Genomic DNA, 14,913 nt, shown 5'->3' with positions numbered 1-14,913 from the left:
ATGGAGGGGAGAGGACTGTGGCCATACCGTGTGCATCATGTCTCCCCTCTTGACCCCTCCTGGCTTTCACAGGGCAAAAGTGGACTCATTGCTTTGACAACAGTAGAGGGACTCTAGATATTTCCAGAAGCAACTCTGGATCCAGGCACACAGAAAGGAAAAGTCTCCCTGAGCTGGTTTCCTGGAAGCATGGGGGGCAACTCATCAATGTGCTCCTCAGGATTCCAGCCACCTTCTTCCAAATGAAGTGACACAGGTGCCAGGTGCTGTAAGGCTCATCTCCTGCCCTGGAGGGCAGGGAACCGAAGCTTGGGAGCAGAGTCTGTCTCCCATCCATCTCCAGTTTCCCATGCTTACTCCAGCTTTTTCCTTCTTGGATGGTGGAAACTCCTCCAGATGTCAAAGCTTGCTGTGAATAAAGCTGTAAAAGGGAGGTCATGTATCCAAATCAAAGTATGTGTATTTCTTCCTGGATTGAAAGTGACTACAATCACCAGGATGGGAAATCATCGTGAAACCTTAACACCCAACTCAGAAAAAAGGGGCCAGATCGGGTTCGGGGGATCGAATGTGTAAGTGGGGGGGGAGTCAGGTCATAGAAGCAAAAAACACCTTCCAGAGACTGCAGACAAGTCAGGGAAGCTGCGACTGATGTTAATGACCTTGTTTTGAACTGAAGTCACATGCAATGTTTTCACCATATATTTTTCTTTTATTTTTTAACTCACCGCTCCAAGTTTTGCCATTAAGTAAGTAAGTATTGCCCCAAAACTCTCCCTCATCTGCTAATGGGTAATGCTTCTTTCACGTGATCTCATACGTTTCCACATCTCCAAGAACATGGGGGAAGGATTGAAGAGGATGGGGGGACTCTGGGTTCCAGGGCTGGGAGTGTAGCAGGAACAGATAAAGTGGAGGAAAACCTGGTAGGCACCTACCACCCTTGGAAGCCAGTCCATTTCTTCTGAGCCCACAGCCAAGCCAATGTACCTGCTGGTGGTGGGGCAGCCAGCTGGCAGCAGGCTTTCATTGTGGGTTTCACCTCTGCGGCAACCCCAGAGTGGCTAAGAGCAGCCTCTGAAATTCACCAATCCACTGTTTCTCAAAAGTAGGAATTCTTGACCTCTGGGGGAAAACATAGCTGTTCCTCAAAAAGAGAAGTTTTAGCTTAGTCATCCACACTGCACAAAGAAAATGAAACTCACGCTTAAAACAAGGAGTAACAAAGTATTCAACAATCACCACAGATTTGTTTATGTATTTCTTACTGTTTATGCTTTGCTTAATCCCTTCTGAGGACAAAGAGCCACTTTTTTTTTTTTTAATTTATTTAGTTGACAGAGAGAGACACATTTATTTGACAGAGAGAGAGGGAACACAAGCAGGGAGAGCGGGAGAGGGAGAAGCAGGCTTCCTGCCAAGCAGGGAGCCCGATGTGGGGCTCGATCCCAGGACCCTGGGATCATGACCTGAGCCGAAGGCAGACGCTTAACGACTGAGCCACCCAGGCGCCCCCAAAGAGCCACTTTCTTGCCTGTTCCTTGTGCCTCAATGGCACAGGAAAGAAGTCTTAAAAAACAGCACCTTACTCCCTGAATTATCAGTTTCTTCCCTGACCTAGATTTCCTGGGTGGAGACTGGATACTGGAAAGTAGTGAAGACTGTCACCATGACAAGTTTGCACTTTATTCTGCAGGTAACCAGGGATGTTGAAGGTGTGTGCCTGCCTTTTTCAACAGGCATGTCAGGATCCCTGCAGCAATACCTTTCAAATGCTCCACCAGACAGGAATAATGGGAAGCTGGGAGACCATAAATGTTATTCCCAGAGTCCAGATGAGAGATACACCATAATCTTAAACATCTAGACCAGTGTGGTCTAATAGATATGTAGTGTGAGCCACATGTGTAATTTTTAATATCCCAGTCGCCGTATTGAAAAAAAAAAGGAAAAAGAGTGGTGCCTGGGTGGTTCAGTGGGTTAAAGGTCTGCCTTCCGCTCTCATGATCCCAGGGTCCTGGGATCCAGTCCCACGTTGGGCTTTCTGTTCAGCGGGGACTGCTTCTCCCTCTTACTCTCCCTCTCTTCTCTCTCTCTCAAATAAATAAATAAAATCTTAAAAAAAAAAGGAAAAGGAAGTATGTAAAATTAATTTTAATAATATATTTCACCAAATATATCCAAAACATCATTTCAACATGTAATAACAATTATTAATAAGTTATTTTACCATATTGCTGTAAGTCTTAGAAATGTGGGTGCCTGGGGGTGTGGGAGGATGGGTTAGCCTGGTGATGGGTATTAAAGAGGGCACGTTCTGCATGGAGCACTGGGTGTTATGCACAAACAATGAATCATGGAACACTACGTCAAAAACTAATGATGTATGGTGATTAATATAACAATAAAAAAAAAGAAATGGGGTGCCTGGCTGACTGAGTTGGTTAAGCCTGGGACTCTTGATTTCCACGGAGGTCATGATCTCTGGTGGTGAGATAGAGCCCTGAGCCCCCGCGGAAGATTCTCTCTCTCCCTCTCCCTCTGCACCATTGCCGGCCTTCTTCCCCGCACTTGTGCACGCACTCTCTCGCTCTTAAAAAAAAAGAGAGAGAGAGAGAAAGAAAGAAAAAAGAAATGCGGTGTATGGATAACTTAACAGCACATGTCAATTCCTTCACTAAATTTTAAGCGCTCAAAGGGAAATGTGGGTCTGCCAAAACAATAAGGTTGTTTAACAGAAAAATATTCCAGACTGCTTCAATTTTTAATACAAATTAACTACAATTAATTACAATTTAAAATTCTGGTCGTCAGGCACACGAGCCGCATTTGAAGTTTAACAGGCACAGATGGCTACAGGAGAGCAAGTCTGGACTGCAAACACGTTCACACCTTGCACCAGACCTTGGAAACGGCGGGCCCTGCAGTTCTGGACATGTTCACCAGATGGCACTAAAGCTAACACCCTCACCAGCTCGAGACAGGCGCCCAACCCCGGAAGCGAAATCCCACGGTTGCACGCAGTTTCCTCCGGCTTTCTCCACCTCCGGATACACAGTACCTGATCTGGGGTCCGAAAGCGTGCAGCCGGGCAGGATGGGCAGGAGAGCAGAGCCGCGGGGTCTGCAGAGCGAGTGAAGAGCTGTGAGCAGGTCCCGGTGTGCCACGCGGAGCCACGCAGGTGGGCGCGCAGACCCGGCGTCCGACCGCGCGGACGGCAGAGCCCCCGCCTGAGAGCGCGTCGCCTGGCCACTGCTGCCGCGTCGCCTTCTCCCGCGAGGTCGCTAGCGCTGGGCCCGAACTTCCCCCAACGGCACCCAGAGCCCGGCGTCCTCTCCAATGTTTCAGAAGTCACGCCCGGCGCTGCTGCAGCCTCAAGATGTCGGAGACAGGGTGGAGACGCTTATGGTAAACTGCGGGGAAGGGACACAGGGGTTCCGAAACCGCCGGCTCGTGGAGGGAAATTCTCGGGAGGTAGCCAAGGGTCAGCGGCTCTCTGGGAACCTTTTCCGCTCCCTGGGTGTGCACAGAACAGGTTGGGGACGTGGCGCGAGAGGGATGGATTGATCAAGGGGATTGAAAAGGGAAGGGCGAGGGAGGAGAGGAGTTGCAGCCCCCTTGGGACAGACAAGCGACGGTCTCCTGCTGCTTTGGCGTCCGGGTAGAGTGGGCGGAATTGCCGGGGCCTTGGGAGTGCGAGGGAGTGTGCCGGTGCGACCCTGAACAACGTGCGAGCGCTACCGGATGATGCTTTGAGTTGGATGCCTAGGGCGACAGAGGTGGAAGGACGCTCGGGCAGGTATTTGGACCATCGCAAGGCCCGGTGGTCGCGCCAAACCTGAGAAGCGGTGGGTGCCCGAGGGAGGTGAGTTAGGACCGCACTGGGCCCCCGGGCGGGGAGGGAGGATATCTTCTGGGTCTCCACCTCCTAGCGGGTGAGGAACTGGTGGGGCTGGTGGCGCCGCGAGGCCACGCCCCTGAGTCTGGATTGGCTGCCGCGGTCGTGCCGCCGGGCCTCCATTGGTGGAGGCGGAGGCGGGGCTGGGCAGGCGGGTCCCGGAGGACGGTCTGGCTGAGTAGCAGCTGGCTGTGGGTGGAGGCGGGAAACGCAGGACTAAGCCGCGAACTGCGCGGGTCGCCGCCAGGTTCGCTCCGAGGTCGGGTCCGCCGACGCGGGCGGGCGGGGTGTGGGTTGTTTTTTTAATCGTCAAAAAAGGTAGCGGCTGCGGCTCCACTTTACATCTTTGAAAATGTGCTTAACCTACTTCTCTTTCTGGGTCCTCCAGCTCTGGCCTGGAGACTTGTTTGGATTTAGTTTTTTAAAGAGAATTAAGAATTGCTTGTGTAGGGCGCCTGGGTGGCTCAGTTGGTTGAGCGACTGCCTTCGGCTCAGGTCATGATCCTGGAGTCCCTGGATCGAGTCCCGCATCGGGCTCCCTGCTCGGCGGGGAGTCTGCTTCTCCCTCTGACCCTCCCGCCTCTCATGTACTCGCTCTCTTTCATTCTCTCTCTCTCAAATAAATAAATAAAATCTTTAAAAAAAAAAAAAGAATTGCTTGTGTAAGAATTGCTGTTTGCTAACTACTTAAGTACTATTTACTGCCTTTGTGTACTGTATATTATTCGGTTGTTTTTGCCCTCCTCCCTCAAAAAACGAAATTGTTACTCATCGTTTTTACCTTGAATAACTTTAGGCTATTTTCATCCCTGGGGGCCTCTGCTTAGATCTCTGCTGTGGCAAAGCCCCTAATCCCTCCATTGGCATTCAGTGCTCCTCCTCAGTACTTAGAAAAAAAATCAAACATGCCTTCAGAGGATGTTTCATGTGACAACATCTTACTATTCAAAACGAAAAGTGTAAATTCTGTTTTGTTTTTTTTTAAACAATGATATTACCTGTTGTATGTGGGGGTTTTTTGTTTTTTGTTTTTGTTTTTTAACTAGCAGAGGTTAGTCTCTCTAGCTGGTATATGTTTAGCATCTACTCTGTGCTAACCAAGAAGATTACAAAATTAAAAAAAGTTGTGGCTCTAGGCATTTATTCAACAAATATTTATTAAACGAATGATCTGTCCAAGCATTGCACTGTGAAAATAAAGACATAAAATAGTTCCTGCAATGAGGGAGGGTGGGTGTGTTGGAGCATGTGTGTGAAGGACCTCAGCCTTAAAACAAACTCCGTACAATCCCTGTGGGAGTGTTGGGGAAGCAGCACGGAGAACTGCACAGAAGCTGTTAACTATTTGTCATGCACACAACCTTGCCAGAGCAAAGGGCTGAAGGGAGCCTGGGGAGATTACCCTTTCCAGGGATGGGCCATGCAGGGCTCACTAAGCTTCAGCCTATGGAATTGTGCTCAAGGGAAAGCCATATGCAGATTCCCTGCAGATGACATGATTCATTCATTTTTGACTCTTGGGCACCTACTGTGCACCAGGCTCCGTGGTCAGTGCTGGAGGTACCATTGTGAACAGGACAGGTAGTGGCCTCTTTTGTACTGGATCCTAAGGGAGATGGGCTCAGATGCAGTGGAAGTACTGAGGAGCACTGAATGCCAATGGAGGGATTAGGGGCTTTGCCACAGCAGAAGAGATCTAAGCAGAGGCCCCCAGGTATGAATCAGACATGGGAGGAGCCAGGATGGGAAGGCGGAGAATCCCTGATGGTTGTACCATGAGTTAGAGGTAGGAGGCTGAGAACACAGGCTGAAAAAGTAACAATGGGCCACATGATTCAGGAAGGACCTTGTAAGCCTAGCCAGTGGCCTCGAACCCTGTGACGTAGGACACATTCGTGACCTCTGTGAGCTCCAATTTCTTTCTTTCCTTTTTTTTTTTTTTTTAAGATTTTACCCATTTATTTGACAGAGAGAGACACAGTGAGAGAGGGAACACAAGCAGGGGGAGTGGGAGAGGGAGAAGCAGGCTTCCCGCCGGGCAGGGAGCCCGATGTGGGGCTCCATCCCAGGACCCTGGGACCATGACCTGAGCCGAAGGCAGACGCTTAAAGACTGAGCCACCCAGGCGCCCCTGTGAGCTCCAATTTCACCTGTAAAATGGGTTTAAATACCTAGCTTTTAAGAGTGTTGTGAGATCTCGAGGGGGTGTACATAGATGCCTTACCCAGTGCTGCTCTGGGAGCTCGGGAGGGTGGGTTAGTAGGGTTGAGGCTAGAGACTGCCAAGGAGGTCACTGGAATAGATCGGTGTGGGCCGGCTCTGGCAACACTGAGGGCTCATCAGCAGGACTGGGTCATGAAGCCGTAGGTACAGTGAGGAGTTTTATTTGTCTCCCAAACTTGCGGCAGGAATATCTTATGGATTGGAGTAGAGGCAGGAGTGTGGTGAACTATTGATTGGGTTTCCATTTGGGAGTGAGTCGGAGCAGCCTGGGGGCCTCTCAGAGAGGGGGTTGCTGGGCCTTACGGGCTGCGGGCATGGTGCCCTGTGGTGTGGGTGAGGTGGCCTGAGGGGCTGTGGCCGGCGGAGATAAGAAGAGCAAGGTCTGAGGCTGAGGGAAAGAAGCAGCCTGAAAAGGAGCCCAAAACCAGCTGTTTGAAATGCACCGGAGCAGCCAAGTAAGAGGCCTAGGGCTGGAAAGGGCTCCTGGGATGGGCAGGTCCTTGGTGAGCAGGAGGGGCAGCTTTAGCTGGATGGCAAGTGGTGGGGGCTGAGGGGTGACTAGCCCACGGGGAGTGGAGGTGATGTGGCTTGGGGCTGGAAAGGCAGGGGCTTTGCCTAAGATACCAATGGAAGGATGAGCCCTAGAAGCACAGACTCACGGGAATAGGGCTTAGCATTAGCCACCCCCACCCCCTTGGGGGACAGGGAATGGCGTGCTGACAGACTGGCGAGGTAGATACATTTTGCTTGGTTATATGTGTTGTGTTATCACTTTTGTCGTCCCTGGATACTTGACAAGCCATTTGAACAGAGTTATGACCTCCAGGATTACGTGAATTTTTTTAAGTCTTTTAAGTGGTTCCAGTTCTAATTTGAAACTTGCTCGTTTGGTAGAAATGTGGAGTGATCCCTGTGAAACAAAAAAAAACACAGGTTACGAACATTTTAGTTCTGGGTTGGTGGCTATATGGGTATAACCAGCAACTTCATCTTCCGAGCGTCTTAGGACAACAGTTGTCCATGCATTCAAGAATAATAGTCCGAGTACCATTTAGTGAGGAGAGAAGATCTTTTTGGATGGAGTTTGCCAAGCTGCTTGTTTGGAGAAGAGCGCTTTTCTTTCCTAGTTGGGTTTTTAAATGTGCCTTTTCACAACCATTTGTGATCGAGTGGATTCTGAGGCAAGCCGTGAGGCCTCTAGCGTGGTGGGCTCAAGGAAGTACATTTAGTCTTTGCCCTTCCAGGTGGTGCCTCTAGATTAGCCAGGGTGTGCAGCTGGCCTGGTTTAAGGGAGAGCCAGCAGACCCAGGGGTAACGGGTGGCTGCTGGTCTACCACACCATCTGCGATCTGCTTAGGTCCCAGTGAGAGGCGTGGGTATAGGAGAAAGGGAAAGCTTTTAAGTTAAGGAAATTCATAGGTTTCACAGGGAGTGGTCCATGTTTTACTGAACCTGAGCTTATGGTTTCACTTCCTATGTCTCGCTCCTGTAAATATCTACAGGTCCCATAACCAAGAGAGCCTGGCAACCAACAGTTTAGACACTAGGTTCAGTTGATTTTGCTTCTGTGAAGATAAGGAGATGGCCAATAACTTTTAGCCTCAGGACAGAGAGGGAGATATAGTTGGCAGCCTAATTCACAGATGGACATAGACATGCTGCTCAGTAGGATCCTCATTGCTCATTCTCAGTCCTAAGGCCAGAGAGATCCCCTCCAGCTGGGTATTATGTTCTCCGCAGGGCATTCCAGCGCTGTTAATTCCTGGGTTCACTTTTCCCTTCTCTGAAGTGGGAAGATAATACAGGGCACCAACAGGTGGTTTCCTAAGCCACCCTTACAGAGGAAATGACTGGTCTCGGTGTGTAGAAAGCTGAGGCCCGCGGCCGCAGAGTTGCTGACTCGGTGTTCTCTTGCCCTGAAGTTGCATCCGGTGATCAAGGCTTTCCTGTGTGGCTCCATCAGTGGGACCTGCTCCACCCTCCTTTTCCAACCCCTGGATCTCCTCAAAACGCGTCTGCAGACTCTTCAGCCCTCAGCCCATGGGTAAGGCCAACTGCCCCCCGTTTCTTTGAGGAACCGGTTTCAACAACTTCTCTCAGACACAGCAGCATCTCAACTGTGTTAAGTTAACTGCTGTTCTGTTGGATGCTTCAAGAGAAACACGGGCCATGCCTGACTTCTTCGACATTTCCTGTTAATGATTCTCTGGGGGCACCTTCCTGGGATCTGCCCTAATGACATTTGCATTTTATTGTGCTAGCCTGTAATGTCATACAGTGCTGTCTGGTATGAGTAGCGTGGGTGATTTTCTGGAAGTAACGTGTGTATTGAGTGTCTCTTTTATGCCCCACAATGGGCTTAGCACTGTGGGAAGTATACCAAATGCATGTAACGTGAGAGGTCATCCCATTGCTTGCGGTGTGAATCAACAGATAAAACACGTATGTGCCAAATCATGAACATATGGGAACTCAGTTATTCCAAGATGTGTTGTAGAGATTCTTTTTTTTTATTAAAGATTTTATTTATTTATTTATTTGAGAGAGAGAATGAGAGAGAGAGCACATGAGAGAGGGGAGGGTCAGAGGGAGAAGCAGACTCCCTGCTGAGCAGGGAGCCTGATGCAGAACTCAATCCCAGGACTCCAGGATCATGACCTGAGCTGAAGGCAGTCGCTTAGCCAACTGAGCCACCCAGGTGCCCCTGTTGTAGAGATTCTTGAGTGCTCTTAGGGAAGAAGTCATACAAAGAAGTCTTTGGATGGGAAGTTCCTTTATGAGGATGGGGTCTAAGTGATTTTTTTTTTCTTTCTTCCCTGCCTCCATTTTGTCTGCTTTCAGATCCGGACGCATTGGGATGCTCGCTCTGCTCTTGAAGGTGGTTCGCACGGAGAGTATTCTGGGCCTTTGGAAAGGGATGTCCCCTGTAAGCTGCCTTTTGGGTCTTCTCCTGCACCCTCTGCTGTCATAGCTAGCCCTTTCTCACGCACCTCACATATCCCCTCTTGTAAGGATAGGTGAGCACTGGAAGCGGTGGGAGGACTTACATGGTCTTCTCCCCGTCTCATGCTACCGCTCGCTCCTGTTAGAGGGCTCGGGGAAATAGCTTTATGCCCTAGATGCAGCTTGTTGGAGCAGTAGCAAGTCTAGAGCAGATGCAGCTGGTGCCCCCAGCTGCCGGCGTATCCTTGCACTTGCCCTCTGATGCAAGCAGGCCACACCTGAGGTTCTTCACCTGCAGGCTTTTTCTGGCCCTTAGGAACTCAGTTTGCTGGGAGCGCCCGGGAATGAATCCTTACCCCAGCTAAGTGGAAGATGACAGTTGATGTTTCAGAACCTCACTCACCCTCCTCAGCTGGAGGGCCAACTCTGAGGTGTGCCCTATACTGATTCCCAGAGTTCCCCTCAAAGGGATTCCGTTGTCCGGGGCAGTAATGAGTTAGGTAGCCTGCCCTTCGTGGGCTGCCTTCTCTCGTCACTTCCCCATTCTCTTATTGGCGTTCCCTCCGCACCTTCAGTCAGCTACTTGGATGCAAATCTCTGTCTTTTGGGAAAACCCAGCTAAGACAGTATCTTACAGTGTCAGTCTGGGATTTCTTTCCTCCCTCTGACTTGTTCTGCAGTCTATTGTGAGGTGTGTCCCTGGCATTGGCATCTATTTTGGCACTCTCTACTCCTTGAAGCAGTACTTCCTGCGAGGCCACCCCCCCACGGCCCTGGAGTCGGTCATCCTGGGAGTGGGCTCTCGCTCGGTTGCAGGGGTCTGCATGTCACCCATCACTGTGATCAAGACACGTTACGAGGTGAGTCCGACTGCTTTCGGCCTTCAGGGTGGGTAAACAGAGGCACTGGGCTTTTGTCAAGTGGCCACCAATGTCAACTCCGGATTTAGAATCCAAAATAGAGGCCGCTGTGGTCAGAGAACGCAAGCCACATGGGAACCAGAGCCCCTGGTGCCTGGTAATGCCACGTACCCCGAAGTCAGGTGGGTTCGTTGCTCAAACCCAGGGCCGCCGCGCCAGCCACTGGTTCTGTGCTTCTTTGCAGAGCGGGAGGTACGGCTATGAGAGCATCTATGCAGCCCTGAGGAGCATCTATCGCAGTGAGGGGCGCCGGGGACTCTTCAGCGGCCTGACGGCAACACTCCTTCGTGACGCACCCTTTTCTGGAATCTACCTGATGTTCTACAACCAGACCAAAAACATCATGACCCATGGTATGGATGAAAGAAGGTGTGGTGGGGAAGAGCTCTCTCCAAGACCTCATATCCTCACCACTTTCTCTGCGATCGGAGCCTGTTTGTTGATCTTAGCAGAGCTTTAGGAATGGAACCATGTCGGCCTCGCGTCAAGCATCGGGCCGGGTGCTAGGACGCAGTGGTGGGCGTGACAGACTTGGCCTCTGCCCGTTGGAGTATATAGTCTAAATTTGCCTTTAGTAAATTTAGTAGTTTGGTAGTACTGTAATTCTTGGGTGGGGTGGGGGAGATATAAAGCATGTTTTGCAATAAAACCTCGCAGATGTGCCTGATTCTTTAGATTGCTGGGTCCCGCCCTGGGGCCTCCTAAATCGGAAACTTTGGGGGAAGACCTGGGAGTCTGTGTTTCTCAAGAAGCACTTGATCTGATTCTTATCAGACAAGTTTGTTGAGGTTAGGGAGGTTAGCACCTCCCCTTGCCATGTTCCCAGTTAAAATGGTTTTGAGCCCTCTATTTGGGTGGAGAGAAGGTGCCGGACCTCAGGCATTCTGGTAGACCCATGCTGCCAGAAGAAGTTGGTCATGACAGGGGCACAATCAGTGGGCTGTGAACATCTACCCAAGCAGAGCCAGGTTCCGATAGAAACACATCCTGTGGAACGAACCTGCATTCAATAAGGTGTCTCTGGAGAATTTGAGCAAGGAAATGCAACCAAGGTCGTGTAAGTGGAAAACCGGCATGCCCCCATCATGACAATGGTAATCAAGTAGAGTTGGGGTGCTTTAGGAGTTTGCTGCTCCACCACAGGCACCAGGAGGCATGACACTGCAGGTCACAGCCTTATTTTGCCACAGAAAGTTAGGGCAATGGGGGAGCTTAGTGTACAATTTTGACCTCTCTTTATGTGTAATTGTTTATTGCAGTCCATTTAACAGTAAGTTGCAGGAGTGATGCCCCTTTACCCTTAGATACCTCCATGTGTGTTTCCTAAGAACAAAGATATTCTCTTAGAACCATCTCCTCAAAATTAGGAAATTTAACATAGATACTGTTCTTTAGTCTCCAGTGCCTATATCGGGAAGCTCGTGACATTGGTTTGACTATTGTGGGCGATGTTTAACTTTTTATCACTTGGACAAGATGGTGTCTCCAGTGAAAACTCTTTTGTAGTTGGGAAACACCTGGGGTGGGGGGGAATACTTTGAATCTGTATAAATCTATATAAAACATCCTGTTCCTTTCACCCCAGTGTTTGAGCCTCAGTTAGTGATTCTTTCCCAAATCAATTATGATGGTGATGGTTGTAAAAAAAGGCAAATTTTAACTTATGACTCCCATCCACATTTAGTTATACCTTTAAATGTTTACTTCTTAACCCTGTTTGAATCTAGACCCTTCTGACTTTGAGGAAGAATTACTGGGCAACTTGGTATTGATATTTATGTGATGAATGTGAGATTCGTTTGTCACTGAATGTTGCCTTTGTCCTGTTTCAGACCAGTTGGATGCAGTCCTTATTCCTGCTGTAAATTTCAGCTGTGGGATCTTTGCTGGCATTCTGGCCTCCCTGGTGACTCAGCCTGCTGATGTTATCAAAACTCATATGCAGCTCTCCCCAATGAAGTTTCGGTGGATTGGCCAGGCAGTGACACTCATTTTGAAAGTAAGGCTATGGAGTAAATATTGCTTCTTATTGTGGTTAAGGCTCTCTCTCACTCTTTCTCCAGAATGTTAGCGCATGTCCTTTACACATTAGAATCAGCTGGGGAGCTTTAAAAAGTCCCCACCCCCAGGTCACAACCTGGGCTGCTTCTACCTGAATCTCTGAAGGGGGGGGTGAAGCCAGATCAGTAGCTAAGTTCCCCTGCGATTCCAAAGTGTTGCCAAGGTTGAGGATCACTGTTAAAAACCTATGGTTGGCCGTGGGTTGTTTTTGTTTTTTTGTTTTTTGGGGGGTTTTTTGGTGGTGGGTGGGGGGAACTGACTACATTAGGACAACCTGTGATAACTAGTTAAACTTGGCAGATGGCTGGACTCCACCCCAGACCTATCAGGTCAGGCAATCTGGGAGGGCCTAGTCAGCTGATGACCAAGGACCTAGGAGGAACTCAAGTCAGAAAAAAATCACACACAAATTATTTGTCTCTAGAAATTTGCTCTAATGCAAATAGACCAAAGGTATTAAAGATAAAAAGTACAGGAGACATAAAGTACACTTAAGCACCATTTAAAAGCCACTGAGTTGGTCCTTTGGAAGCATGCACTGTTACCACATACCAGATATTCTTGTTCAAGCTAAGTTTGTCCCTACATTTTTATATTTTTCTGTACGTCTCAGTTTTTCTACGTAGCAGAGGAAACAATGTGAGCATACGCATCATGTATCTGTCTCGCCCTAGATATAAGCAAATATTTTTGAATCTGATCATATTTCTCACCCTGCTTGGGTTGCCTGCCTTCTTATTCTCTATACCTAAAAGCCTAAACTTTGAAAATAAAATTCTTCAGTATGTATGAAAATGGCAGGAATGATAACGATAGGAATGAATAAATCAGTCCAGATTATGAAGGAGGAGTTAGAGGTGTTTTGTCTTTAATGCTTATGTAGGATGACAAGAGCATACAATGAATCATGCAAACTATGCAAAGATGTTTCCTCCAGGCAGACAAATTGCCAAAAAGGCACCTTTTCCTCCAGCCTGGAGCCAGGGCCCAGGGCTTGGCATGCAGACTGTGGCCTGGATCTCGGCTGCCAGTTGGGGCTTGGTGCTTATGGGAGCTGCACAAGCTATCCAGCTGTATATGGCCACCCTGTAGAAAGATTTTCGGCTGAGAAATAAATTCTCCTGGATAAAGCAAGCCTAAAAAGATAAAGTTTAGCAAAAAATGATGCAAAAAATGATTTTTTTTTTTTTTTAGTTCATCGTCTTCTTGGATCCATTATTCATAGTTTTGGTATTATCTATAAAAATCCAAAACCTGAGGGTCACAAATGGGGTAACAGAGACCCTCAGTCTCACACTAGGTGTGTTCATTGTTTTGCTACTCTGCTTCCAGACTGTTCACATCCGTTTTCCTCGTAGGATTATGGGCTGCGTGGCTTCTTCCAAGGCGGCGTCCCCCGGGCCCTCCGCAGAGCTCTGATGGCAGCCATGGCGTGGACCGTGTATGAAGAAATGATGGCCCAGATGGGCCTGAAGTCCTGACCAAGGGGGACTGGGAAAAGACGGGCTCTGTTGCCCTGTTGACCTCCCTGGCTCTTGCCAAGGGCTGCTTTGTCTCACTGTCCTGGAGTTAAGATGAAAGCCAGGCAGATGTGTCCCCTTCCATTACCCAGTTGGAATAGAGAATAGATGGGCCTGACTCAAGCCTTCAGAATCTCCCCAAAGAGGAGTTACTGATGCCTACAGCACACGGGGAGTTAGAAGAAGGGCTTGCACATCCTGCCAGACTACTTGAAAAGGCATTTCTGGAAAGAGCTCTGTCAGGTGCTTCCGCCACCCACCGACGCTAGGCTGCCTGTTTGGATCTGTTCTTGGGCAAGGCATTGCACAGCCAGAGTTGCTGTGGCTGAAGAGCTCCATCGGGGGAAGCCAGGTCCACGGAGAGAGGGGTTCTTGTCACCAGGCTGTAGTCTGTGTCTGGGATGCTGGTAGGACGAGGAAGAAAAGATGTCATTACTTAATTGGCTACTAATCCCCTTCTCAGAGGCCCTGAAGAAGTGGGGAGAGTGGCTTCTTAGCCTGTAAGTGTCCAGATAACTAATTTTGGTTTTGGCCTCTGCACTGTTTCAATTCCAAATTGTTCTGGCATTTTCCTGTAGCTAAAGTTCGCATAAATAAAAGTGAAGCACTTTATCATTGAAAACTGGAAAACCTAAATAGTGTCCTTCCTGTGTTCTAAAATAACCCAGTCGTCTAAGGTGGCTGGTTCTTGACCCATATAGGTCCTAAAATCTAAACGTTTTTTAAAACAGCTTTATTTTACACATTGTATAATTCACACGTTTCAAATAAGCCATTTAATGATTTTTAGTAACTTTACTGATTGGTGCAACCATCACTATGAATCCGTTTTAGAACACATTCATCCCCCAAGAAGAGCTTGGATTTACAATTAATCCTCATTCTGAGCCCCTGCCCTCGGCCACCATTGATCTGCTTTCTGTCTATAATTTGCCTTTACTGTACACTTCATATAAATAAGTCATAGAGTTTGTAGCCTCTTGCATCTGGCTTCTTTCACTTAACATAATGTTTTTGAGGTTTCTCCACGTGGCATGTTCAACACTGTCCTTTTTTTGTTTGTTTATGGCCAAATAATACTGTATGCCCGTATAAGATTTTATTTATCCATTCATCAGTTGATGATTATATTATTTGAATGGTTTCCACTCTGGGGCTCTTAGAATAATGCCACTATGAACATTCATGTACAGGTGTTTGTGTGGACCTATGTTTTCATTTCTCTTGCGTAAATAGATGCCCAGGAGTGGGACTGCTGGATCATGTGATAACTGTTGAACCATTTGAGAAACTACCAGACTGTGTACCATTGTACATTCCCACCACAGTGCAGAAAGGTTTGGGTTTC

General features: G+C 48.5%; 1 protein-coding gene across 2 annotated transcripts; it reads left to right on the top strand.

The window, feature by feature from the left end:
* The first annotated feature begins 3,006 nt into the window (after nucleotides 1–3,006).
* SLC25A38 (solute carrier family 25 member 38) lies at nucleotides 3,007–14,123 on the top strand. 2 transcript variants are annotated; one of them, XM_021705855.1, is made up of 7 exons: nucleotides 3,007–3,408; nucleotides 8,044–8,165; nucleotides 8,963–9,047; nucleotides 9,745–9,924; nucleotides 10,169–10,337; nucleotides 11,817–11,983; nucleotides 13,404–14,123. In XM_021705855.1, exons 1-7 carry the CDS (start codon nucleotides 3,340–3,342, stop codon nucleotides 13,524–13,526), a joined length of 915 nt encoding a protein of 304 aa, XP_021561530.1. In that variant the 5' UTR covers nucleotides 3,007–3,339; the 3' UTR covers nucleotides 13,527–14,123. The 2 variants fall into 2 exon arrangements, with proteins under 2 accessions (XP_021561530.1, XP_044771864.1); XM_044915929.1 differs by lacking the exon at nucleotides 11,817–11,983.
* The last annotated feature ends 790 nt before the right edge of the window (nucleotides 14,124–14,913 follow it).

The sequence above is a fragment of the Neomonachus schauinslandi genome, chromosome 1 (genome assembly GCF_002201575.2).
Source record: "Neomonachus schauinslandi chromosome 1, ASM220157v2, whole genome shotgun sequence".
In the NCBI taxonomy this organism is placed as follows: Eukaryota; Metazoa; Chordata; class Mammalia; order Carnivora; family Phocidae; genus Neomonachus; species Neomonachus schauinslandi.
This window is presented reverse-complemented; position numbering and strand designations above follow the sequence as displayed.